Here is a 27,906-nt window from a genome sequence, read left to right on the forward strand (position 1 = left end):
TAGTCTGGAAACTGGCAGTGTAGATATTGCAGAATAGGAACTGGCAATGCAGATATTGCAGCATAGGAACTGGCACTCAGACATTGCAGATTAAGAACTGGCACTGCAGCTATTACAGTCTAGAAACTGGCAATGCAGATATTGCAGTCTAGAAACTGGCAGTGCAGATATTACAGTCTAGAAACTGGCAGTGCAGATATTACAGTCTAGAAACTGGCAGTGCAGATATTACAGTCTAGAAATTGGCAGTACAGATATTGCAGTCCAGAAACTGACAGCGCAGATATTACAGTCTAGAAATTGGCAGTACAGATATTGCAGTCCAGAAACTGACAGCGCAGATATCGCAGTCTGGAAACTGACAGCGCAGGCATTGCAGTCCAGAAACTGGCAGCGCTGATATTGCAGTCTAGAAACTGGAAGGGTAGACATTGCAGTGTGGAAATTGGCAGTGCAGATCTTGCAGTCTAGAAACTGGCAATGTAGATATTGCAGAGCAGAAACTGGCAGTGCGCACTGTGTTTAGAAACTGGCAGTCTAGACATTGCAGTGCAGAAGCCCTCAGCGCAGATATAGCAGTGTAGAAGCTGGCAGCGCAGATATTACAATGTAGAAACTGGCAGTGCAGATATTACAGTCTAGAAACTGGCAGTGCCGATATTGCAGTGCAGAAACTGGCAGTGCGCACTGTGTTTAGAAACTGGCAGTCTAGACATTGCAGTGCAGAAGCTCTCAGCGCAGATATTACAATGTAGAAACTGGCAGTGCCAATATTGCAGTGTAGAAAGTGGCAGTGCAGATATTGCAGGGTATAAACTGGCAGTGCAGGTATTGCAGTGTAGAAAGTGGCAGTGTAGATATTGCAGTGCAGATCCTGCATTGTAGAAACTGGCAGTGCAGATTTTAGTGTAGAAACTGGCAGTGCAGATACTGCATTGTAGAAACTGGCAGCGCCGATATTGCAGTGTAGAAAGTGGCAGTGCAGATATTGCAGGGTAGAAACTGGCAGTGCAGACACTGCATTGTAGAAACTGGCAGCGCCGATATTGCTGTGTAGAAATTGGCAGTTCAGGTGTTGCAGTGTAGAAACTGGCAGTGCCAGACTTAAATTCAGGTGTGCGCGCTTTGGAGCCATCTAGTGGAAATACTGTCAATATGCTTAAAGTGCTCAAAAATTTTGAAAACCTTTTATTGCAATAAGTTTTTTAAGTTTAAAAGAGGTCCCTGAATACACTCGTGTGATTTTGGATCAATACAACAGGAAAGAGCCAAGCAGGATACTGTGCAACAGAAAAACTTTAAAATTAAGGATCGATTTAGATTACAGTACCTTTTGGTGGCATTTGGCTCCAGTCTAATTCGTTTTGCTCTTGTCCCTTCATTCATCGGCTGGCTCTTTGCATTCAGGTCCTTAAACTGGTTTTGATCAGTATTCTGTCAGAAGAGGAAAAACAGGAGATCGCTTACTATCTGGGTGCTTTAACATTGCACTACCCGGTTACTCACAAGCTTCCTTCAGTGACAATAAATCAATCATAAAATCCCGATAGTGCAGAACGCCACTCAGCCAATCGAGTCTGTGTCGACCCTCTGAAAGAGCGCTCCACCTAGGTCCACTCACCCGCCTTACGCCTGTAACATAACCATCCCTGTATACTAAGGGTCAATTTAGCATGGCGAATCCACTGAGCCTGCACATCTTTGGACTGTGGGATGAAACGGGAACACCCGGAGGATAGCCATGCAGACACGGGAAGAATGTGCAAACTCCACATAGACGAGGCTGGAATCAAACTTGGGACCCTGCTGCTGTGAGACAGCAGTGCTGACCACTGTGCCACCGTGCTGTCCATGACTCAAAGAGTCGATCCTTGGAAGTGGCAGCTTTTAACATCCTACCTTTCCAGAAATTAACTCTTACCAAGCTTCTCTTGCCTCCACTTTTAGGGGCAATGGTGTAGACTTCCATTGCCGTTGAATTGTTAATTGACCTTATGGGCCTCCTCGCTAGATTATCCTTCCTCTGGATGAAGACTGATCGGGATCTCAGCTGTCTGTGATATTGCAAGTAAAAAAACAGTTCAATCAGTAATAGGTTGCTGCGTCTCGTCTTCCTGCTGAACACTGCCAGTGGCAAAGAAGGAAGGCTGCACAGAACATGTTAAGCTACACATTTCAGTGCAGGGTTGTCTCCTCAGGTCCCAAGTCTTCATGTTGGAAAACCCAATTCCAATTCACAGGATAACAAAAATGTTTCTGATATCAGGGCCCAAGTAAAGGTTTGCAGAATTTCACCCCTAACACCCCTTGGTGTTTGTTCTGAAAGTTGGCGTGATGCTCTATTTTCTTTAATAATCAATAACCCTCTCCGAGAATTGCAGGGAATTGTCATCTTCCACTGCTCGGGATCTCTCCAAAAGTGCCTGGCAATGGCCAAATTACTTTTGGATACCGGTCACATGGCAATCAGTTTGTGCACAGCAAGACCCCACAAACAGCTTGATGTTAATTGGTTTTAATGGTTTCGATAGAGAGTTGGATCTTGGTCAGGAGTCGGTGGATGTCACTGCTCCTCGATAACAATAAGTGCCATAGGTATATTTCATCTTCTTCAGCGGGGCACCAACTTTTGTACCAGCTTGGGCACAGTTGGTAGCACACTTCTGTCTGAATCACAAGATTCCAGGTTCAACGCCTGAGCACAAATTTCAAGGCTGATACTCCAGTGCAGTACTGAGGGAGAGTTGAACTGCGAGAGGAGCTGTCTCTTTTGGATGAGATGTTACACTACCATACATATCCTGTGGCTGCAAGAGCAAATCAGGGGCTGGGAATTCTGCAGTGAGTAACTCGCTTCCTGACAAAGCCTGTCCACAATCTACAAGGCAAAAGTCAGGAGTGTGATGGCATACTCTCCATTTGCCTGGACGTGTGCAGCTCTAACACTCGAGAAGCTCAACACTACCCAGGCAAAGGTAGCCTGCTTGATCAACACCCCATCCACAAGCATTCACTCCTGTGGCAGCTCAGGGCAATACAAGGGAGACTTCCAGTATAATGGAACAAGGGTTTATTGCTCACAAGGGTGAACTATCCACAGGCATAGAGTCAACAAACAGCTCTTCACTCTCTGGCTCCAGGGCCCACCCTGCCAGGAACCCTGCTACCAGGGCCCCATGCATTGCCCCACATGGGCCACAAGGGCTCGCCCCACCGCAATACCCCTCACCATCGACGAAGCAGTGTGCACCTACGACAAGATGCACTGCAGGAACTCGCCAAGGCACCTTAGGCAGCACGTCCCAAACCCACGGTCATTATCATCTAGAAGGGCAAGGGCAGCAGATATCTTGGAACAATACACTGGAACATTCCCTCCAAGTTACACACCATCCTGACTTAGAAATCTATCACCAATCCTTCACTGCTGCTGGGTCCCTCCCTAACAGCTTTGTAAGTCTACCTATACCACATGGACTGTAACGGTTGAGGAAGGCAGATCATCACCACTCTCAAAGGGCAATTAGGGATAAATGCTGACCTAGTCAATGATGCCCACATCCCATAAATTAATTTAAAAAAATAAACTGTCCCAGGCCCCGCCTGCCTGCTTCGGTGGATATAAAAAAAATTAATGGCACTATTTCAGCGAACAGCAGGGGTGTTACCCCTAGCTAATAGTTATACCTCAATCAAGATCACAAAAACAGGTTATCTGGTGATTATAGAAACACTATTGGTGGGAGCTTGCTGTGTACAAATTACTGCCGGCTTTTCTTACATTACAATAGTGACTACACTTCAAAAACATGGTAGAGCCTTGGTCTTCATATTTAAGGAGATGTAAATGCGTTAGTAGCAGTTCAGAGAATGTTTATTTGCCTAACACCAGGAATGGGCTCCGTGCCTTATGAGGAAAGTTTGGACAGATTAGGCTATCCACTGGAGTTCATCAGAGAGGCGACTTGATTGAAACCTTTAAAGTCTTGACAGCTTGGATATGGAGAGGATGTCTCCTCTTGTGAGAGAAACTAGAGCTAGGGGGTTCATTGTTTAAAAAAAGAAAATGGGTCGCCCATTTAACAGAGATAAGGAGCAATATTTTTTCTGAGGGTCTCTGGAATTCTTCCTCAAAAGGCAGTGGAAGCAGGATCTTTGTATATTTATAAGGCAGAGCTAAGGGCAGCACGATAGCACAGTGGATAGTACTGTTGCTTCACAACGCCAGGGTCCCAGGTTCGATTCCCGCTTGGGTCACTGTGTGCGCGGTGTCTGGACGTTCTCAGTGTCTGTGTGGGTTTCCTCCGTGTACCCGAACAGGCGGTGGAATGTGGTGATTAGGTTCACAGTAACGTCGTTGCAGTGTTAATGTAAGCCAACTTGTGACATTAATAAAAAATATTTAAAAATGAATTAGATAGATTCATGATAATCAAGGAGGTGAAAGGTTATCAGGGATAGGTGGGAGGTTACAATGAGATTGGTGATTGAAAGGTGGAGCAGGCTCAAAGGGCCAAGTGACCTGCTCCTAATTCAGATGTTCGGTTGAACTTCACTGGCTGCAAAGTGCTTTGGGATGTTCAGTGGTTGCGTAAAGTGCCATTTAAACACTACTCTTTGTTTTCCTTTCATGTAATTGATGGTGGTACAGACTGTGAAACATTCCTCCCTGTACTGCACTGGAGGATCAGGCTAGATGATACACTTGAGTCCTGGAGTGGGGTGAGCTCTCAAAGACAAGAGTGCTCTCGCTGAGGCAAGTCGACACTCAATAGATAACAACCACGTCAAATGCAAAATCAATATTTAAATTATGTATCTTTACGGTTTTCTGCAGGTAAAGGAAAGTCTGTCACTTACCCAAGTCTACAGCTATAAAAGGAGTTCAATTACTGCTTTAAATGCTATGGTAATATGGTAGTTATGTTGCTGGACCTGTACTCCCCAGAACAGGAGTTCAAATCCCAACACATCTGCTGGAGAATTTGATTTCAGCCTCAAAATATGATAATAATAATCTTTATTATTGTCACAAGTAGGCTGACATTAACACTGCAATGAAGTTACTGTAAAAAGCCCCTAGTCGCCACATTCCAGCGCCTGTTCGAGTACACTGAGGGAGAATTCAGAATGTCCAATTCACCTAACAGCATGTCTTTCGGGAGTTGTGGGAGGAAACCGGAGCACCCGGAGGAAACCCACGCAGACACGGAGAACATGTAAACTCCACACAGTCATTGACCCAAGCCGGGAATCGAACCTGGGACCTTGGAGCTGTGAAGCAACAGTGCTCATCTGAAATTAATGTAGGATCAGTAAACTTGATGATAAGGTGACCATTGTTGCAAAATTTAAACTGGTTCACCAATTGTCCTTCGGGGAAGGAAACGTGCTGCCTATATCTGGTTTGACCTATAAATGGCTCCGGTACCTCCACGAAGATGTGGAAATCTTAGCTATCCCCTGAAATGGTCAAAGGTAAAAAATAAAAGCACCCCACCTTATCGGTAAAGTAGGGACGGACGTGTTAGAGATGTCATGTCAGACATGTCAGCCTTGCCATGGTGGCCACTGCCTGAGAATTACTTAAGAAGAGAATCATCCTCACCTTTCTAGATTTTGGAAGCTACTTTTTCTGAACCCTGCAGAGTCCAGATTGCACTCAACCAGCCTATGCTGGCAAAACACAAAAATTCTACCTTCACATACGGTTCTACGACTGGGCAGCACTTGCTGAACAATCCGGAGCATGCTAATAGTTACACTAACAACCCATCAAAGTTGATCAGTCGAGGGCAGTTGCTGCTCAGTTGGCTCATTCATGCTTGCTAGAAGTGACACACATTCATACACCGGGACCCGACTCTGCAAGCAAAAGAATATGTTCAAGTCTTGCACCTTTCTTGAATGACCCAGGGGCTTGATAAACCTATAGTTCCCCATTGCATTTTCCGCAGCTAATCAGAATTAATCTGCCAACCAATCAGCACCCTTTTATCCTGTTATATAAATTGTCGTTCAGGTTTGATATTTGGCCTTCTTGTGTTTGTCTTGATGAGCGCAAAACTAAAAATATATATTTTCTTGCCCATGGGCAACAGAAAGTGTGAGGAGACGTGGATGGGTCAAGTTAAAAGTAATGATGCAAGGCATCAAAGAAAGGGATTGGCCCATGGCGTCCAATGAAAATTGCTTGGATGGATAAATGGGTTGAAAGAGGCAGAGGAAAAAAAATGAAGAATCAATGGCTCTTCCAAAGTTGATCGTAGTGGTTAGTTTCTGAAGAAGGGGCGTTTGAACAGCCATTTTGTACATGAGTCTTGTAACTAAAGATGATGCACCTTCTTAAATTGCCAACAGGCACCAGCTCGGACATATTTAACCTCTCTTCACCAACAAACATCCTTCTTCACGTGGTCGTCAAAAATGTGATCCCAGTACATAAAGAGGAAGAAGTTTCAGTGGAAAATGAAGAGTTAAGTGAAGACTTTGCACGAAAAGAAAAGCAGATTAAAATGCACCTCATTGTGGTGGAGGCACCGTGTCCTGCCACTGTAAGTACCTTATAGCAAATGCAGAAGCAAAATTACTCCTGGTTGAAAAGCTGGTCATGTGTCATGGTTCAGCTGATGTGTCGCTATTCTGCACAATTAATTCATTTTGAGATCAGTGACTAACACAAAGAAAGATGTCCGTCATTCTGCATTGGTAACTGTTTACACCCAGCAACAAAGGCTCAATGATCAGCAAACCATTTTTTGGCAGAGTTGGGTGTGGGAGAAACACAGGTTAGGACAGGATGAAGATTTCTTATTCATCTTCAAATAGTGTCATAGGAGATCTTAACGCCAATGTGATTCCGCAGCTGGGCATTAGTATTACTGAAGCACTGCACTCCTGACAGTGTCGTAAAGCAGTGCCATAAAGTGCTGGCCTAGGACATCTGTTTTAACTCTTCATGTGGAGCTCCAAACCAAATTCTAGCAATCCAGAGGAGGGTATGACCAACTGAGACAAGCTGGCACAGCTTACATGCCAAAATTATTAAATAATATTTAGAGAAAACACTGCTTTTACAAAGCAAAAATCAACAGACATTTCTTGGCAAATGTAATGGCCAGTATTCCGACAAATCAATACAGCACTAGCAGACTGGATCTCACTGGCAATAACTAGCTTTCCTCAGAATGGCTCGGTCACTAAGAAACTCTTTCATCATAATAATAATCTTTATTATTATCACCAATAGGCTTACATTAATATTGTAATGAAGTTACTGTGAAAAGCCCCTAGTCGCCATGCTCCGGCGCCTGTTCAGTTACGTGGAGGGAGAATTCAGAATGTCCAATTCACCTAACAAGCACGTCTTTCGGGCCTTTGTGGGAGTAAATCTAAGCACCCGGGGGAAACCCACGCAGACACATGGAGAACGTGCAGACTCCACACAGACAGTGACCCAAGCAGGAATCGAACTTAAGACCCTGGCACTGTGAAACCATAGTGCTAACCACTGTGCCACCCCATGCAACCATGCATTAGCCCATTAGTGACCATTTCAAATTGGGTCAGAAATTCCAAGAAGTTACCCAGGAGTGGCCTTAATTATTCTAACATTTCTTGGGTAAATATTCTGGTAATACAGTTGGAACGATCTGGATTCAGTGATTTAAGTCGGAGTATCAGATGGCTCCTGTCGCTGGATAATTGCCCAATGGCAGTTTGGACTTTCCAGGCAATGACCATGCAATCTTTACCTGGGAACTGTGATGAATGTAAGAATTTGTCATATGTTATACTTTTTTGCACTAATATTATTCAAACTTGGGTTAAGCTGCATACAAATAGGATGTCTGCAAAAGCGGTGATTAAGGGGTGGTGAAAGTGAGCCAATCATTCATTTTTGTAGGTGACGTGTTCTGCTAATGGAATATTGTTTACATTTAAAGGACAACTGGGATGTAGATAATTTATGAGGGGTATTGAGTTTGGTCCTTGCTAAACAAGCCATGGACAATCTTGTGAGAGGAGACAGAAAAGATCTTATGCTTTAGGTACAGATGATGTAATTAAGGGGAGGAGCCAAGTCCGTCTGTAAATGTTGTTCTTTTTCGGATTTTCATCTGAACAGAGGTGTTTCAGTTTTGGGCCTGAAAGGTTGTCTCTCCAAAGAAACAAAGAAAAGCAAGTCGAAAACCTGGTGATCAACTTTATTCATGAGTGGTATTTGGACTATATTGGTTTTCTTAATTGGAATACAGAGGCACGTTTCGGGAGCAAGTTAAAATTTCTCCTTTTACTTAAGAACTGTTGTAACTGTTAACTGTAAAACTATTTCTCTATCATCAATGTGGTTAATTCTGTGTTTAAATTGTTTAACTGACCTATGGGTCAGTGTCATCACACCTGTAGTGTAGTACCATTTCCTCACAGTTTTGCAAATTGCAATTAGTTGGATTCTCGTCCGGGATCCTCACAGAATTTCCGGGGAGGGGTTCCACCCATCACGTCTTTCGAGTTCCCCAACCCCCAAGTACGATGCCCAGAGAATAGAAGTTCTGATTAAACGTTAACTTGACAAGCAAAACATTGTGATCAGTCAGACCGCTTGATAAGAACGGAATTTAGCCACTTGAGGAATATAGAGTAGTCAGCTACAAATAAAGCCACCAGTACCACACCCCCTTGCAAGCATCACACTGAAAGAGAGCTTGGTTTGAGAGACTTGTGTTCCAGTCTCGCTGCCTCGTCTATAGCCACATGCTCTCTTAGTGCAGCTACCTGGTTGAAGGTGGATTGGTGCATTTATCTAATAGCTTCTAACTGGTAATGTTTTAAAGGGAACAGGATCCCACTAGGAATTCTCTCTTGGATATTGTGATCTTTGACATCGTACAAGGAGGTAAAGTTAACAAAGGACTTGTAGCACTATGGGCAATGGTGGCAGTGGTAATGTTGTTGGTAGCAGTAATCAGGCCAATGCTCTGGAGGCATCGATTCAAATCCCACCTATGCCAACTGGTGGAATTAAAAAAAAAATAAAAAAATTTAGAGTACCCAATTATTTTTTTTTCCAATTAAGGGGCAATTTAGCGTGGCCAATCCTCCTAACCTGCACATTTTTGGGTTGTGGGGGTGAAACCCACGCAGACACGAGGAGAATGTGCAAACTCCACATGGACAGTGACCCAGGGCCGGGATTCGAACCCGGGTCCTCAGCGCCGTAGGCAGCAATGCTAACCACTGTGCCACGTGCCGCCCCCAACTGGTGGAATTTAATAAATCTTGAATAGTCTCAGTAATGGGGACCATAAAACAATCGTCAATTGTTGCAAAAGAAAAACCACCACTTTATAGAAGGAAATCTGCTAGGTGGACAAAATGTGATTGGCTCTTACTGTCATCTGAATTGGCCCCAGTAAACCACACAGCTCAAGGGCAATTAGGGATGGGCAACAAATGCTGGTCTTGCCCGCTAAGCCCATGAAAGAAAAACAAAGTTAATTTCATGTCCAATTATAGGGAGCACATTACTTTCCTTTTGTGCGTGAAGAAACTTGAACAATATAATCAGTGGCAAAAAGCTATTGAAGACATTAATGATACTGCTTCCAAATTAAACAATTTAATAATGTGAACAGTAAATTAAACATCACTGACAAAGGGGGAACTAATGTGGCATTCCAGAGGTTAAAACTATTTCTGTCGCTGAACAAGGCAGTATTAAATAAAACATTAATTAACCGTAACTGTTCTGGGCCTTTAAGCAAAACTTCCAAGGTCTTGCTAACTGTGGCTAACAGATGTTCTGACAATATCATCTTTAACAAGGCAAGTAAAGTGAAACTTTTAACAAGATGCTCTCACTCTTGTAGCCAATCTGCTTCTTTACGCCCTGTAGTGTGCATTTTATAGCAGGCCCCTTTCAGGTGGAAGGGTTATGCAGACTTACTGTCTGAAACAGAATCTACTCAAGGTTCAAACTGTGACCCTGCCGGCATAGATACAGCAGGGGTGACCTCAGTAATGACCAGTGTGCATCCAGCACGAAGCTGGTCAGTGCCAGCTGATTAAACTTTTAACAGCATCCCTTGTGCGATAAAGGGCAAAATGACAGCATTTCCCCATCGTCAATGTGTCTGTATAATAAACTAATTAGTAAACCACACAGTCTGTGGAGCTTTTAATGAGCACTATCGGCTGACTTCTGTAATAATAACCCACGTCTGGCCCCTTTTGGGATTCAATTAAGGGAAAGACTGTCATACGCTCGGTCTGGCTGATCAATGAATCCATTCCGACCTTTTGTCGGGAGTTCTCCACAAGGTCAATGGCAGCAACAAGGACAGCCAGCTTGCCAAATCTACCTACCCAATGGCAGCAGACAGACATCGGTACCAGTCATTGATGTCCTCCTGGTCATTCGACATCACGAGGAGCGTCTCCTCACGAAAGGTTAGCTAAAAGACAGATTTTTAAAAAGGGTGATTAGATTCCACTTCTCGCACTTCTGCCATTCAAAAGCAGCCTTTTGAACTTTTACACAGAACACGAAGAAATTCTGACCGTCAATAACGCAAAGTCCTTCAATTTATTCTTTCTGTGGATCCTTCATCATGAAATATTCAAAACCATTTAAGAATGCAATAGCACGTTATCATCAATAACCATCATTGACATTTTAAATGTGCAGCAAAGATTAGTCCCCCATCAAATAAAATCACCAGTCTGTCTCAAGACGAACAACATTTCTTCATTACAAAAATAAAACAGCAACTTTGCACCTCATGAGGAGGGAATAAGAAGCCAACAAACACGACAGGTGCATTCATTTTCGACAGGCAAGTGCCTGGGTTTCTGGGTGACATTCTTCATTAAAGTGAAACAATATCTGAATGGCCATAACAAGATGGTCAGTTTACAAAAAGACATTTTGGTGTAAAATACATTCGCTGCGCAGAACTCAAAATGAATAAAGATTTCAAATGCGCTGTCATCAAATGTATTATCTAATTATGAAGTTCACTGAACAGGCCAAGTGAAACTGTTGATAATATTAGTTCCTTGCCTTCTGGGAATACTTAAGATTTATGCACAAATAGATTCAGCGTCTGTGGAAACACAGTAATTAAGAATTTGTCAAGGAAATTTGACTCTCTGGGGCAGAAATTACATTGTAACACACAAACAGCAGTGCACCAGCATTTGTACTGGGCATAATTCAGGTTGATTATTTATACATCAAAAAGCGTCTGCGAGCTGCAATCTAAAATGAAAGCGCCAGCACATTACAGATTGCAGAGGATACTGCATTCTCCTTCAAATCTGCGTGTGAAACTGGAAGATACTTTCATGAGGCATTTCATTTTGCATATAAATTGGAGGGTAGATTGTGCCTCAGAATTTACTGCTGTCAAATTTAATTTCTCTTTAATTCTTCAAGCTAAGATGCGAGTGGCTCACAGTGCTGACTGCAATTTTCAATGCTTACAGGTAGCTTCCAGATTGATAATCTGCCTTCGTGAGAAAAAAAAAGAACATTGATATCATTGCACTATTACCCTATACGAATTTTGCTTCACAGGATAATAGGATGATGAAATGCCAGCAGAGTTATTAGAGAAAGCCAACTACTTAAATAAAGTGGTTGACAGAATTGGCAGAGACAGACTTGAGCAATAACTAGCTCCGAACGTTTAAGCTTCCCCTGCAGGTGAAAAACTGAAATTCGACGCTTTCGTCTCCCAACATATACATTTTTAAAATCAATAAAATTATGCAATCCATTTATATCCACACTTCTTATATTTTATTTTATTAAAATTACCATCTGGTAATTACTTCACAAATGAAATGGCTGTAAATGAAATTGCCTTTGATATACACATGCAGGATGGTTAGCCAATTAATACCCAGATTTTATTGTACTTCATATTTAGTAGCATTCAACACTCATCTTGCAATGGAAAAGGAACCCAACGTTTTGTTTAGTACAATCACGTAACTTTGTTTCAGTGCCATATTTTGAAGAAGCAATCGTACTCATAATTTCTGTAAAACGATTGGCGATAAAGTTGAAGAAAAATAATTATTAAATGTTTGCAAAGTCACCAAACCAGATAAACTCGATGTATCCTATGCAAAGACAGGTTGGAGGATGGCGACTTGGAAACCAAGCGCTCACAGATTTGAACGTCATAAACGGGTTTTTGAGTAAAATACTTTCAGGTTGGCAATCCAACAAAAATCACTGGTCGCTAAATCTGTGAAGACAAATTAATTTCATTGACGAGTTGTGCGAGTCAGCATTGAGTGAACATTTTAAAATTAAGACTTACGCTAATGAGTCCTCCCTGACTCTTGGTGTGTCCGAAGACCTTCTCTATTGTGCCCTCGATCAAAGGATAGGCCTTCTGCCAGGCAAACTTGTCGGAATGCACGGGGTGGAGTGGGTGGCAAGGTTTGGCCATCAGGAGGAAATCGGAAAACAAAAAGAACATTTTGTGCTTCAGTTCCTCGCCCTTAGGTGGCACAATCGCCAGCCATCCCTCACGAATGTACTTCCTTCCTGTGATAACACAGGAGAAAAGTTGTTAAAAACAAACTTTGTACCAAGTATGGAAAATATAAAGTGCTTTGAGCCTCCCTGCTGAAACTTCACTGGAGTGTACAGGGGCTCCACGATCGGCCTTTCTTGCAAAAGAAAGTCCACTCAAAGCCAAAAATCAAAGGGAAAATTCTCATCCATCGACACAATTGATCTCACCAGTTTGCTTTACCTTATTTTTGAATATTCTCAACCACTATCTGCCCGAGTGCAGCTTAAAATTTCTCAGCGAAACAGCAAAAATACATATTTTGATGAGACCTTTGAAGGAAAGTAACAGCATGTTATCCGATTCTACAATTGATCTGCAGAGCTGACAACTCTCCTGCCACAACCAATAAAGAACTTTCATTTACACAGCACCTTTCACAACCCCAGCACACCCTAAAGCCAATGATGTACTTTTGAAGTGCAGCCTCTGTTGTAATGTGGGAAACATAACCACCAAATTTCAAACAACACGCTCCCACGCACAGTGTGATAATGAGCAGGGAATCCATTTTAGTAATACCTGTTGAAAGATAAATATTGGCCAGGCTAACAAGGAAAATATCTCTGTTGCTCGTCAAAATAATGGCATGGATCTTGCACGCCCACTTGTGAGGTTGGACTGGGGGGGGGGGCACAGTTCAGCTTATCATCCACCTGGAAGATGGCACCTCTGCAGTGCAGCAATGCATCAATAATGCACTGGAATGTCAGCTTGAATTGTGTGTTCAAATCTGGAGTGGATCTTCAACCGACAATATCCTGACTCACAGGCAAGAGTGATCATAATTACGTTAAGGCAGACTCCGATATTAGGTCTTTTATTTACGGCCCTCGTGGTCATTAAATAATAATCCTGTGCTCGTCAAAGGAAACTTACACTTCAACAGAGTGTAAATCAGAGGTACGGAATAACACTCTGGCACGAATACTCCGATCGACAGCTTCAATAGTGTATTGTTCCCTGCTGGTGGCATTGGATGATAAGATTAGTCTCATAATTGTCAGTTAAAGTTATTGTGTAGTGGAAGGACATCACCGCTGTGTGACTATTATTCTGTTCAAGCACTTGCACCCCCCAGTGATGTTCAGTGCGAAGACCTACAGATGGCATCACCCAAGCACAACACACATGGAAATATCACGTTGACGTGAACGAAAATATTCGCGTGCAAGCATGGGGAGAAGCAGAACAACAAATAGAGCCTCACTGAAAATAAGGATCGCACCCAAGTTACACCCAAGGTTGTTTTTTCTTTAAGTAACCCCTCTGTGCCCATTTCGTCAATCTCGACAGAAAATACAGACTGCGAGCTCTGAAGAATGGAGTTAATATAGATTTCAAATACTTAAAGCCAAATTAAAGACGAGACGAAGGCTGGTGGTGCGCCAGCCAAAACTTCACTAGCTTCAGTGGGACCAGATGATCCTGCTGGTGGGAGGATCAGAAAATTCCGGCCTAAGTTGTAGACACTTAAAAGAAAATCCATGGGCGGAATGCTCCCATTTTGAGACTAAATGCAATGGCGGGCGGATCTGGCGCCACCTGACTTGCCGGGTGGGACACCGCTCCTAATTCTGCGCTTGGAAGCTCATTAGTCATGCACAGGCAAGTTTCCCTCCGAGTCACCTGGCAGGCTGGCAACTGATTTGGCCACCTGTCCTCAGCTGGCGGATTTGAAGGTCCCGGCGCCATATTTAAATACAAGTCCAACACACTCATATCACTCTTTCCAGCCCATCTGTCTTTACCAGACTGTGCAGGATAATAATAATAATCGCTTATTGTCACAAGTAGGCTTCAATGAAATTACTGTGAAAAGCATGGCGCAACCTAGAGGGAAAAGGTTAGCAGCCTCTAGAAGAAGTCTGTTCCTCGATTCAACTACCCTCTTCCCACAACCCATCCCACGCGAGATACCCATGGCCCACCTGGACCTCTATCCAACCCATCTGGAGACTTTGTGCGTCCCATTCCATTAAACAATGTGGTATCCCTTTGAACCCCTTGTTTGTGGCTTTTCATGCAGCCGTGTCGAGGTCCAGCTTCCCTCCCTCTTCCATTGTTCACCTCCTTCATCCACGTCATAGAACATAGAACATAGAACAGTACAGCACAGAACAGGCCCTTCGGCCCTCAATGTTGTGCCGAGCCATGATCACCCTACTCAAACCCACGTATTCACCCTATACCCGTAACCCAACAACCCCACCCTTAACCTTACTTTTATTAGGACACTACGGGCAATTTAGCATGGCCAATCCACCTAACCCGCACATCTTTGGACTGTGGGAGGAAACCGGAGCACCCGGAGGTGCTTGCTACTCTGTGTGCAATCATGAGAAGTTGCCCTGCACCACCCTATCCCTTTGTTGCACAGCCCTCCTTCCACATACCCTGCCCACACCCTCCTGCCTCACTTTGCACTCCATCCTTCCAACCCCAAGTGCTGTACTAATCTGGCTTGGTGACCCGGGAGGGTCCATGGGTACAGCAGCACGGTGCTGTCCATGAAGACCAGCTCGACGTGGAGATGGAGGGCAGGAACCGGTCTGTCCCGGCAGAGTGGGGAACAGCGCATCAGCAGCAGCGCAGCACTATGACAGAAAGAGGCTTCACTCACTTTGTGCACGCCACTCATGGGTCGACGTTGATGTGAATTCCTGCTGGAGACACGCAATATTGGAAGGCCTGACGGGGAGGCTGGTGGGCAGCTGTTTTAATGAGCGTTTGTGACATGTAAATGAATGCAAAGGGCATTTGCACCCCCTGCCGGCAGGGAAGCCAGCGCCATTAAGAGGATTGTAATGGGATTTAACACCTGCGGGTTTCCGGTTTTTGGCTTCTCGCCAGATTCTGCGTGCCTGCTCGCCACCAAATCCGCCACGTGCGGGGTGGTAAACTTCTGCCCCACATCTCCACAAATACCCATCTTTGAACGAAGCCAACAATATGCAATGAAAACCAAAGCAGAATATCCAAAAGTGATGCTGCGAATTATGAATATTTCTGAACTGGTGACCTTTAATAAATACCTCACAAAACTAAGGAATTAACATTTACAACCGCAAGGCTTTAGTCAAAATTCCTTTTAAAGAAAGACTTATAAAATTCTTTGGGTTCCGAATGCATTGGAAACACAGATGTTCATCATCAATGATTCATTTCCTACTCAATGAGCCGTGAACCTGTCCATTATTGCCCTCTCTGGCACTTTAAGCAGGACTTTGAAAAGAGAAAGTTCAAAGAGCGAGACTTTCATGCTACCCTTTCCATGTCAAACACTTTCAACTTGCGGTTTCAAAGTGAAACTCTGCTGCTGTTCAAAGGGCTGTGGGTTTGCAGGGGGCAAGGACAGAGCAAAAGGTTGCACTACAAAGTCTTAGAACTTCGCAGCAGTGATATCTTACACAAAAGGTAAAACCCACAAAAATTAAAAACATACTGAATTGCTCCAAAATGTTTGCTGAACATTTTCCAACGGGGCGGGGAAGAGGTATGATGCGGAAAAGACCTGAAATATTCTATTTTTAAAAAAGCAGAGTCTTAATATTAAATCAAATGAGAAGGTTAAAATTGAAAAAAATCCCAGAGAAGTTGGCCAAGAATACTTATGAAGTGCCTCCCAACATCTAATAAAAACTGCCTTCTACATGCCGGGTATTCATCTTTCGCTCACTCTCTCTATAGCCTTTTTATCTGCCTGCCCACAAGATTTGGAGCACCATTAATTGGTCCTCAGGGAGGTTGACAGGCCTCCGCTTTCATGAGTGGGCTCTTTGTGCTTTTACACATGTGGGCATCTCTGAAGAGATAAACAAAAGGAGAAAGTCGGTGGTGGGGTGGGTGGGTGGGGGGGGGGGGGGGGGGGGGGGGGGAGAGAGAGAAAAAAGACCAAAACTGTGCCTCCGATAATCTAGGCCCAAAGCCTTCAGTGTTCATCAGGAAGCTGAAAAATTAAGTTAAATCAATTCTTTGAAAGCCACGGCCATTCTGCATTAGGCCACATTGTTAAGAAGGTTCCTGTGACCAATCCAGTCACTTTTCATCGCCTTCCCTTCACGTTACTTCAACATTCAAGCTCATTTCCCAAGGAAAATAAAAAGGAATTATTGATCACACGAGCTAACCTGGAGCTAACACCTTGCTCCTTTGTCCTTTCAGCAGTTTCTGTACTCTCAGCATCTGCAGGTAATTTTCATGCCTCCGAGCCTGATCCTGAATATGCTGGGAAACTTCGGAAACTGCTTTTACTGCACCTGGCATTCAGAGAAAAAAACAGCACAGGAATTTTTAAAAGTAGTACATTTGTTTTTTGGAGAAAAGAAACAGACAACGTTTGCTTGATCTTTGCAAGAACTGCATCCGCCGAATGCAAGGTTTGACTGCTGATACACCAAGTAACAAAACGTTCCTGTGTTGCCTTCTCGTCTTAGACTTTCTCCGACACTTGTCTGGAGATTGAAGGTGAGATTCTGTACTCAAACGCCCTTGACAGGAAGCAACGCAACTTGTGAAATTGCAAGCATAGACTATGATTTCTCCCTCAGATGCACTCCTTTTGTGTTTTAGACCGTTATCACTTAATGCAAAAATATTATATAAAGACCCATAGATTGAGTGTGTTTTATGTGGATATAGCTCTTTTCTGCAAAGGTCAATGGATAATCTTCAGCGTTATCTTCTGATAAGTTGAATTTTATAAAAGAATATCATCAGATTTATTGAAAAATGCATCTTGAATAATATTTCATTGTAATGACTTTAAAATATGAGAAGGAAAAGCGAATCTTACTTGTCAGCTGTTCAAAATCCGGACTATCAGGGCTGGTGTTTTCAGCTAAATCTCGTAACAAATGTTTGTATCTGAAATAAAATTTGATTTGTTTTAATACTCTGTTACTTTAATCTGAAAAAAGAAAGAACGTAAGTGACTTGTTGGCATCAACAAAAAAAACATGCAGGCATTTACCAGAGAACTAATTGTACGTTTTCACTTGATGGAAAATCTGTTGTTGAAGAGAATGATAAACAGGAGAGGATTTAGAGTCAGTAATAGGGTGACGGAAGTGCAAAGGCTGATTTTGCCCTGGGGGAGGGGGCAGCACAGGGTTAGGTGAGAGTGAAGGCCCTCCCAACGGGGCGGCACGGGGGCACACTGGTCAGCACTGCTGCCAACACAGAGCCAGAGGCACAGGTTTGAATCCAGCCGCGGGTGACTGCGCGAAGTTTGCACGTTCGCCCCGTGTCTGGGTGGGTTTCCTCCAGGTGCTCCGATCTCCTCCCACAGTCCAAGGATGTGCAGGTTAGGTGGATTGGCCATGCTAAATTGCCCCTTGGTGTCCAAAAAGGTTAGGTGGTGTTACAGGGATAGAGCAGGGGAATGGTGGTCTTTCGGAGGATTGGTGCAGACTCGATGGGCCGAATAGCCTCCTTCTGCACCATAGGGATTTTATTTACGAAACTACATCCCACCAAAAAGTTGGAACTTAAAAAAGTGTCTGAAAAATATAGTTTGAAAGAGGACAAAGTTGGAAGGGTGAACAGAGGCCAGTGTCGATTTCAATCTGAAAATGCACTAAAACTTTGCTGTCACCTGAAGGCTTGTTCTTTTTCATTGCACACTATTTACACAATTAGGATCAGCAATCTTGCTCATAAACATCCACTGCTAGTTTATCTTTCTTGGCCCTTTAAACTAATATTTCCCAGTCAAGGATTTCAGGTAAGTGTTTGGACTTTGTTTTCAGGAAAGTCAAAAAGTCAGCACAGAAAGCGGCCCTTCATGTCTCCGCCGGCCACCTTCTAATCCCAGCACATGTTCTGTAGCCTTGCATGCTGTAGCGTTTAAAGTGCTTATCTAAATGTTGCAAAGGTTGCTGCCTCTCCCACCCTTTCAAGCAGCGAGTTCCAGACTCCCACCACCCTCTGGATTAAAAGTTTTTTCGGAGGGGGGGGGAAACGAGATGACATCTCTTGAGTTTTTCTGTCACCCCCTAAACTTTTAGGCTGCGTCAAACCTGTGGAACTGTTCCCAATTGCTTTGCTGCTTCTGGGAAAGCAACTACAGAACTGACAATTTATTGTTCTTTCTGCCCCTTCACGTCACTCGCCTCCACATGACCTGCACTTCCTACCAGCTTGCTGGCAGGACAGGTACAGAAATCCAAAAGTGTCTCTCATTAACATCGATACAGTGCCTGCAATGCCGACGGCTCTCGGTCAAACAGAAATGAGCTGACAGCGGGGGAATCACCAGCTGCAAGCCATAAAATCCATCCAATAAACAATGACAGAAATTCAGTATTACGGATTTCTCTCCCCTTACCCAAATGTCTCCGCTGATGCTGGCACGCGTGCAAGAAGACCGGTGATATAAATGGCTAATCTTCACTAGAAAGCCTGGGTTGCTTTCAGTCAACTGTAGAGACTTCATATCCCAGTATGATTCCATCCGTTCCAATTAACCCCAGTGGGGAAGGTAGGGTGGGGGATTTGATATATTGGAAAGGGTTTATATTGGTGCATTTCCCCTAGCATTGAAACGCTTCCTAATCAGAATTATCAGATTTATTTTCTTTCAACAATTGAATTTCTGCTGTTTCAAAGTGGAAGATAGAAAAATTTAGCATGCACAGTATGAGCCACAGGTTCTTTCCTGTGCAAAGTGTGCAATCAATTATGCCTCAGAATTTTGATGCACAGGTACCAAAGCCGTTCTCCATAGGTTTAGTCTCTTAAAACGCAAAGCACTGGATCTTTAAAAATTCCGACAAGTATTACTGATGGCTCGATAGCGATAGATGAAGGTCAGCCTGCCCATACTATTTCACAAACCCAGCAAAAGTCCTAAACTCCCTTACTGTTGCATCCAACTGTTGCACAAAAGGTTCAAGGTTTTTTTTTCCTCCAGTACTCTGTTGAACTCCAATATATTGATGACTGCAACATTTAGAGAACACAGTACACGAGGGGTGAAGTACTTATCCAATATCAATTCTCATTACACTTTTCACTAGTATGAATCTATGTCCCTCTTGCCTTATGCTCACTATATTAACATGAGCAGTCTGTGAATCTAGACTACTTTTTGTCCATTTAACTATCTACTACGCCTCTGGTAAGGCCACGTCTCGGATGTTTCAGATCAAGGCCCTGCCCGCCTTTCTTTCCGGCGAGATCTTGCGGTCCTGCTGAAGGCCAACTCCCACTGGCGAGCCACGCAAAATACCAAATATCGGCAGGGCCTGAAGATCCCACCAGCGGCCTCTGCAGCCAGGAAACAACGCTGTGGGGTCAACACGAGCCCCATGCTTGGGACTCTTGTTTTGTGCTGCTCCCTGTGCTGAAGTATCTTTCCTGTGGCTCGACAATGTGAACTGTATGCCTTACTGAATGTGTGGTCTGACCAGCGTACAGTGCAGTCTGCTCAGACCTTCCTCTGGCTTGGATGTAGCTGTGTAGTTCAGCACTTTCTTTCAAGAGGGTAAATGGTCCCAAAATGTAAACTTTCGTTTCTCTCTCGCTAGATGCCGCCAGACCTGTTGATTTAATCCAGCATTTTCTGTTTCCATTTCAGATATACAGTATCCGCAGTATTTTAGTCTGATTCTAGCTTAACACACCATTGGCTTTGCTGAATGCCGCTCTGTTGCTCGTATATAGAGAATCCTGGGCCTCCTTCAGCCTCACGCTGCGCTGTTAAACCACCATTCGTGGAGCACTTGATAAAGGTTTGCGAGCAGAGATATTTCAAAGCTTAAACTACTGTCCAGCAAACAGTAATTGTTTTAAATATATTACCAGAGGAGATACCACAGCAAAGTTAAATGACAGGGTGTCATGACTGCAACCACGTGACTACTCCTCACATGGTGACATTAGGCGATACTTTTGAACTGCAAGGGAGTCCTGCCAGATCAGGTGGTGATAAATCATAGAACCCCTATGGCCCATCGAGTCTGCACCGACTCTCGGAATGACCACCCTACCTACGCCCAATCCCCAACCCTATTCCTGCAACACCACCCTAAGGGGCAATTTTATCATGGCCAATCCACCTAACCTGCACATCTTTGGACTGTGGGAGGAATCCGGAGCACCCGGAGGAAATCCATGCAGACACAGGAAGAATGTACAAAATCCACACAGTGGATCCACACCGAGGTTGGAATCGAGCCGGGGTCCCTGGCGCTGTGAGGCAGCAGTGTTAACCACTGCGCCACCTTGTCGCTCAAGTCTGGCATGAGTGGGAGATAAGTGGGAGTGGGGATGTGAGGAGATTACCTACTGGGGGGACTATGGGGAGTGGGTGGGTGCTTGAAGGGTTGCAGTGGGAGACTTGAGGAGATGGACTTACCCTGGCTGCTCCAAGGTCATTCATCTTCTTCCGGCACTGTTGCCACATCCTAAGCAGCGAGCTGGCACTCACTATCGAGACCACAGTCTCCCCAGTGTGGTTGGTGACCTTGGTTGCTGGTCGTCCAACCAATCGTGGATGGAGCATGTCACGCCAATTGCTCGATACTATCTAAGCTTTTGGTGAGGGCTCCCTCCTTGAAGCTTGGTGCAGTCTCCCTGGCAGCCAGCCTCCCGACTGGACTTGAGACAAGTGCTAGGGAGGAGTTTAAAAGGAATGCCCCACTGATTACCGAAATTAAGTTTTCCCGGGGCGAGAGAATCAGAGGTAAGCCGTCACAAGAACAGCATGAATAATGTGGGAGAAATTGTTAAAGAGGCTGAATATTCACTGAGTTTTCCACCCTCAGGATTCTCCTGGTTTTCTCACTGGAGATCACACTTTGAAAGAATATGGTAAGATTCTGCCCATAGTGTGGGATTTTCTAGCCCTTCCCACCAGACGTATCTTCCATTTCCGTTGAATATGGCCCCCTGCGATTGGTCCCTGGCTGAGGGGCAGGCGAGCCATGCAAGGTTGCATAGACTTCCACCGCACAGGAAGATCCCATCGCTAATGGTGAGTCACCTCCTCTCACGGGAAACAATGCTGTGGGGTGGAGGTGGCGACAGGAAAATCCCGGCCATAGGGTGAGATTTCCCAACCTGTCCCTCTGGAAAAGACTTCCGGTCTCAAGTTCAAACCCTCCGCCGCCACCCCCAGGGCGGGATCCTTGGCAGTGGAGCTGGCTAGGCACCCAAATGGCCATCTACTCTGGCAGGACTGAGCAATCCTGCTGGCGGTCAAATGCTCCTTGCCTTCAATGTGGGAAAACATGCTGTAGGGAAGCTGGAAAACCTCGCCCATAGTTTCCTTTGGTCCTATATAGATGTAAAATTCCAGGATGCTGGAACCTAATTGACTCCCACTGTAAAGTGTATTTGTTCTTCGTGATTTGGCCATTTGCAAGTTTCACAGGAATGCATTCCCCCTTCCCGAATGGCGAAACTTTATTCCTGGAATGTCTGAGTTTATCTGTTGCTTCCACAAATGCTTACCAATGCTGAGCCATCCCCATTTAACTCTCTGATCACCAATGATTTGCAGGTTTTTCGTTGCATGTGGCGCACAATAAGGATGCTGTGTTTCGAGTCTCAGTAGGGATGTCCGGTTGGGTTCTACAAGTCAATGAAATGTTGAGTCTCCACACCAAGGTACTTTCAGACCATCAATGTTAGTCCTCGAGATATAGAAATGGAACACAGAAAAACGAGTCTATTTCTGCCGCAAACACCCGTAATTTGGGAAGATAGCGAAAAGTGTAGAAGGAGATCCAAATGCGACATGAGTTCATCTCGCAGAATAAGGCCATTAAGACGTAGGAGCAGAAGGAGGCCATTCAGACTTTCGGGTCTGCTCCACCACTGAACGTGATCATGATTGATCTGATATGGTAATCTTCAATCCCGGTTTATTCCCCAGAATCCTTGATCCCTGACTGATTAAAAATCTGTCCATCGCAGCTTTGAACATACTTAACGACCCAGCCTCCACAGTCCTCTGAGGTAAAGAATTTAGATTCACTATCTTCTGAAAGAATCTTCTTTAGGAATTCTATGGTTCTATTTCTAAAGAAGACCCCCCCCCCCCCCCCCCCCCCCCCCCCCCACACATGTCTGTCTTAAATGGGTGACCCTTTACGCTGAGATTATGCCCTCTGATCCTAGATTGTCCCACAAGGGGAAGTAACCTGTGGGAGTGGGCCCAGCAAAGGATGAGGTGAGAAAGAGGTCACATACCTCAAGTGAGCTGGAATTGCATTGAAAAATCCATCAAAGTGACCTTGAAGAGATACACAGTTTATGACGACAACGTTTGGCACAAAGATAAAGACCAGGATATCTCCAAAATGCATGGAGGAGTGGCTGCACGGAGACTTATGGAGAGGACAGGGTGACCAATACTGAAGTGATGAGAAGGATTGGCCTTCATCCAAAAATAGAACATCTTGCATCAAGAAGTTTGTATTGAGCAAGGCGAGTAGACTGCAGGACAAAAGAAATCAATTCTTGAATGTGATGTCTTAGGTTTCGGATGAGAACAAGACCCTATGGAAAGCCACAGCAGAGCGAGTGGCGCCTTTCACTATACCTCAATGGAAGGTTACAGGCAGCCAACTATTTGATCTGCTGGAGAAGAGGTTATAATGATGAGGTCCTATGATATTGAGTCAGCAAATCTCCGATACCACATTTAATGATCATTACTGGACCATCTTTCACACAATGCAATCAACAACACAGGGTACCTTGGGCTGGAGCGTTTCAGCTATTTTAGGAGAAGCTGGTTAGGCTGGGGTTGTTTTCCTTTGAGCAGTCAAGACGCGGTGGCGGGACGGGATTGAGGTGTACAAAATTACGAGGGACAAAGACAGGGTAGAGAGGAAAAACCTTTCCCCCTTAGCAGAGGGGCCAATGACCAGGATGCATAGATTTACGGTAAGCGCAGGAGAGTTAGAGGGGATTTGAGGAAAAACATTTTCACCCAGAGGGTGGTGGGAATCTGGAACTCACTACCTGAAAGGGTGTAAAGACGGGAATCCTCACAGCACTTAAGAAGTATTGAGATGAGCACTTGAAATGCCATGGCGTACAAGGCTACGGACCAAGTGCTGGAAAATGGAATTAGAATACATAGGTGCTTCATGGCTGTGCAGACAAGATGGGCCAAAGTGCCTTTTTCTTTACTGTAAAACTATGACTTGTGATGAGTTCGGATTTTTTTCTATATGTTGCAGTGTGTCTGTTGCAGTCATGTTATTAAAATAACTTGGGTTAAGGTATACAGATTATACGTCTGCTAAAGCTTTGATTAGGGGTATACAGTTAGACAGGCTGTGATGTCACTCATGGGAGGAGCTGAGTCTATTTTTAGTTTCGTTTTCAGCCCTGCCCTGTGAATGTTGGTTTTAGTTTCAATTTTAGAGTTCGGTTCTGCTTTCTAAGGAAATGAAGTGTGCGTCTCAGACTGACTGAAAGCTTCTCTCCCAAGGACCGTGAGCCACTGAGTGTTAACTTTATTAACTAGTGGCATTTGACCTGTGGCATTGAGCAGCACGGTAGCATTGTAGATAGCACAATTGCTTCACAGCTCCAGGGTCCCAGGTTCGATTCCGGCTTGGGTCACTGTCTGCGCGGAGTCTGCACATCCTCACCGTGTGTGCGTGGGTTTCCTCCGGGTGCTCCGATTTCCTCCCACAGTCCAAAGATGTGCAGGTTAGGTGGATTGGCCATGACAAATTGCCCTTAGTGTCCAAAATTGCCCTTAGTGTCGGGTGGGGTTACTGGGTTATGGGATAGGGTGGAGGTGTTGACCTTGGGTAGGGTGCTCTTTCCAAGAGCCGGTGCAGACTCGATGGGTCGAACGGCCTCCTTATGCACTGTAAATTCTGTAAATTCTATGAATCTATGACCTGCGTGTGCGGATTTTGCTTCATTGAAAGTTTAGAAGTAGATGGAAAAGTAAACTCACAGATCTTTGTTTTTTTGTAAGAACTGTTTAACTGCTAATTGAAACGCTGTTTTTCCTTGGATGTTCATGGGATAATTCTGTGTTAATAATAGAGCTTATTTTAATTTAAAAAAGCTCCCTATTTGTCAGTGGAATCATTCATGGAGCAAAGTAGCCTTTCCTCACAATGTACACATTTAAAAATTGCTGGGGTCTCGTCCCGTTTCCTGATTAAAATTGAGGTCTGGTCAGGGTACCGTAACAGACTAAACTTAATTTGGAACTATTATTGGGAAGAGTTTAGGCAGAAGATGCACCAATTATGTCAACAGAATGAACTAGAACAGGGTTGAACGTGGGCTTTGGGACTTCCAATACTTTCCTGTGTGAATTCACAAGGTAATTTTTAAAAATAGCTTGAGGATTTTACATTTTTGCATCAACTTGGATTTACCGGCGCTGAAGAGAGGACAGCACGTGGGTGCGCAAATCGAGGTATGAATAATGGTGGCGATGCCATGCTCTTTTCCTAACCACACCCGCTAAAACAAGTAGCTGGACATGTGTAACATTTCCTCTGAAGGATGGCACTTTTGACAGCCCTCCTCCTTCCCCAATGCTGAACAAGTGCATCACTCAGGTCATATGCCCATGTCTTGCCGGTGAATGCTTTAGCAGCCCAACCAGGCTGACAACAAGGAGTGACTTAATGGCAACACAGTGAGTTACCTTGAAAATTTTTCAACATGACCAGAAAATTCACCAGTTAAGGTATTCACTATGCAGCCTGCAGTACCGTCCTGGAAAATATTCAAACTATTTGGGAGTTACCAAACAATTACTGACAATCTGCTCTCTTCAGCATGTACACAATGGGAATCTAATTAGTGCGCACTTGACGAGACCAAACAATCCCTGTTGTAGGCATTCCAGGAGGAACAGTGTAATGAAAACATAACAGTCTTGACATACAGGTCTGCTTAACAATAACTGGCCCACGATTTGCTTCTCATATAATTAGTATATTTTGTTACTGTCTGATGGATATTTTCTGGTAATAAAGGGCAGCATAAGGCAAATTCCATCTCCTCTGGGCCTAATATACCAATGATGCACGACTGTCACTGTGGGAGTCTGTCAAATGCGGAGTGCGCCACTGTGCAGGTCCTCTCCGAACAGTGGCAGCAGCTGGCTCCGGCATATGCTTGTACGAGCAGGAGCTTCCCAAGACCTGCTGCTTTCATCACTGCGGAGCTTAATTACTGTAGACTGGTGTCAGTCGCAGGCAGGCCAGGCCTCGGGGAGAATCCCACACTATGTACAGTGACAGCAGACATAATGTGGCCTGTCATTTGGAAGTCCAGCACTTACTTTCCCTTTTTGTTTTGAAAAGAAAAAAAGCTATTTAAAGCTAAACCAGAAATATTACAGGTTTATTATTTGGCAGGCACACATGTTGACCCAACAAATACTTCATACAAAATTTCTGTGGATTTAAGTTTGAACGACAGTATCAATAACCTAGCCTAAGTAAAATGAAAACGCTAGCTTTATTGTGTTACTGAAAGATACATAGATCTAGAGGATATGGGTAATAAGATGTTTGTGACATGAAATTAATAAACCTATTGATTACATACAATGGTTCATCAGAGATTACATGGGTTTGAATCTAATGCAATTGGACAATGGCAATTCACAATAGCGTGAGGTTCAAAGGACGGACCACGGGTGCACTCAAAAATCTCATCTAATAATTTACTGCTCCTTACAGCATAATGACAAATCTGTTTCTCCCAATTTCAGCTTTGCTCAATGGGAAATATCATGTCAAGGTGAAAAGATCACAAATAAAAAGATGTATTGAAGCAGAAAAGCAACAAGTGACGCTCGCAAGCCGAAGGGAACAAGTGGCTAGGAGTTTAGAGAGAGAGGAGCTGCACAAATCAAGGTGACATATGCTTTTCCGAAAACGCTACGGTAAAACGCAGGTTCGTCACCTCACAGATGACCTCATTTTTGGATGTTGTTCGGTTAGCTTGTGTTCACCTGCAAAAATACATTTAGCATCGAGAGAGAGAGAGAGAGAGAAAAGAGAATGAAGAAAATTTGCGGCTGGAATTTTCCTGCCCCGTCTTGGCAGAACCCGGCGTGGGAGATTCAGCAGCCAGCCAAAAGTCCATTGACTTTCGGCAGGACTGGACAATCTTGGCGGCTAGAGGGGCGGGATTTTCACACGAGTGTGCGCACAAGATATTCACAGAGAGAACGTGACTATTTCCCAACCTATCTGTAAACAATGCCACAGCAGGTTGTTTACCACCACATGCTTGCCAACAGGGGGTAACAAAAGTTGAGAAACGTTTCAAGATTGAGAATATTGAATAACCTTAACCAACTCTTTCTTTTTTATTATTATTTTTTCGTGGGATTTGGGCATCACAGGCGAGGCCAACAATTATTGCCCAATCCCCAATTGTCCTTGAGAAGGTGGAGGTGAGCTGCCATGTAGTTAACACCTGGAACAGCTGCATTTTTCAAAAACATTGTTAATTGAAGTCCGTTATTAAACGCCCTGCCTTTCTTTCTCCAGATTATTAGGGCCTGTTGCCGGAGAAGCCATCCTGCTGAAAAAGATAAGAGGGTGAAGCTGACAATGATGTTACGGTTGGCAAAAGATGCACGCCCGAGGGCCTCAGGACAAGGAATGGGAGCTTTTCTCCACAAACTGTGTTGCCGATGGTGGTATTTGAGCCCTTTGCTGGATCTTTCCAGATCGACAGATTGCACCAACCAAGCCAGCGAGTTCATTAAAAAGGAGCTAAAACAAATCAGCACATTTTCAGCGACTGACATTCCAGAGCTCCTCCTGGATGTGCTGGGTGTGGGGACATTTGTTGGCATATCCCCACCCTGGCTACATGCCCAAGGCAGGCAGGAAGGTGGCATGCTCCACTATCTGCTCACAATTGGCAATGTCAATTGACAATTGGAGACCGGGATGGCAATACACTTGCCTGTCCACACTTGGCAAGCTACTGGATAGAAAAGTAGCAAGCTCCAACTTTGCAGCTGCAGGATATAGCCATTCAGAGTTCCATCCAAACTCCTGAAGGAGAGTTTGGAGGCGTGGACCAAATACAACATCGCTCCTCTGCAGCTGAGGCTCCCAGCCTGCAAGCTAATGAGGTATGCTTGAAGTGATTGCCAGGCTCAGAAGGAAAGGTCTCCCCATTGTAATCTCTGAATTTCAACAAATATGCAATCAAAATATGTTTTGTCTCAAATGGAATCAGTTCCTTCAAGAGCTCCTTTATATTTGTAATAACATTAACTTATATTTCTGAAGTGCCACCGTCCATAATCATCCGCCAAGGCAGGAGGAAAGGAGAGATTATGACTTAA

The 27,906-nt window shown here is 44.2% G+C and overlaps 1 protein-coding gene across 5 annotated transcripts in view; it reads right to left on the reverse strand.

Moving 5' to 3' along the window:
- arhgef39 (Rho guanine nucleotide exchange factor (GEF) 39) overlaps positions 1–27,906 on the reverse strand; it is a 96,583-nt gene that overhangs the window by 9,311 nt on the left and 59,366 nt on the right. For all 5 annotated transcript variants that reach the window (XM_038811111.1, XM_038811112.1, XM_038811113.1 and 2 more), the window contains 6 exons: positions 17,389–17,459; positions 16,724–16,852; positions 12,336–12,565; positions 10,369–10,457; positions 1,922–2,054; positions 1,331–1,434 (listed from right to left, as the gene is read on the reverse strand). In XM_038811111.1, coding sequence (XP_038667039.1) covers positions 1,331–1,434; positions 1,922–2,054; positions 10,369–10,457; positions 12,336–12,565; positions 16,724–16,852; positions 17,389–17,459 — 756 coding nt within the window. The remainder of the gene's footprint in view (positions 1–1,330; positions 1,435–1,921; positions 2,055–10,368; positions 10,458–12,335; positions 12,566–16,723; positions 16,853–17,388; positions 17,460–27,906) is intronic.

The sequence above is a fragment of the Scyliorhinus canicula genome, chromosome 11 (genome assembly GCF_902713615.1).
Source record: "Scyliorhinus canicula chromosome 11, sScyCan1.1, whole genome shotgun sequence".
NCBI lineage: Eukaryota > Metazoa > Chordata > Chondrichthyes > Carcharhiniformes > Scyliorhinidae > Scyliorhinus > Scyliorhinus canicula.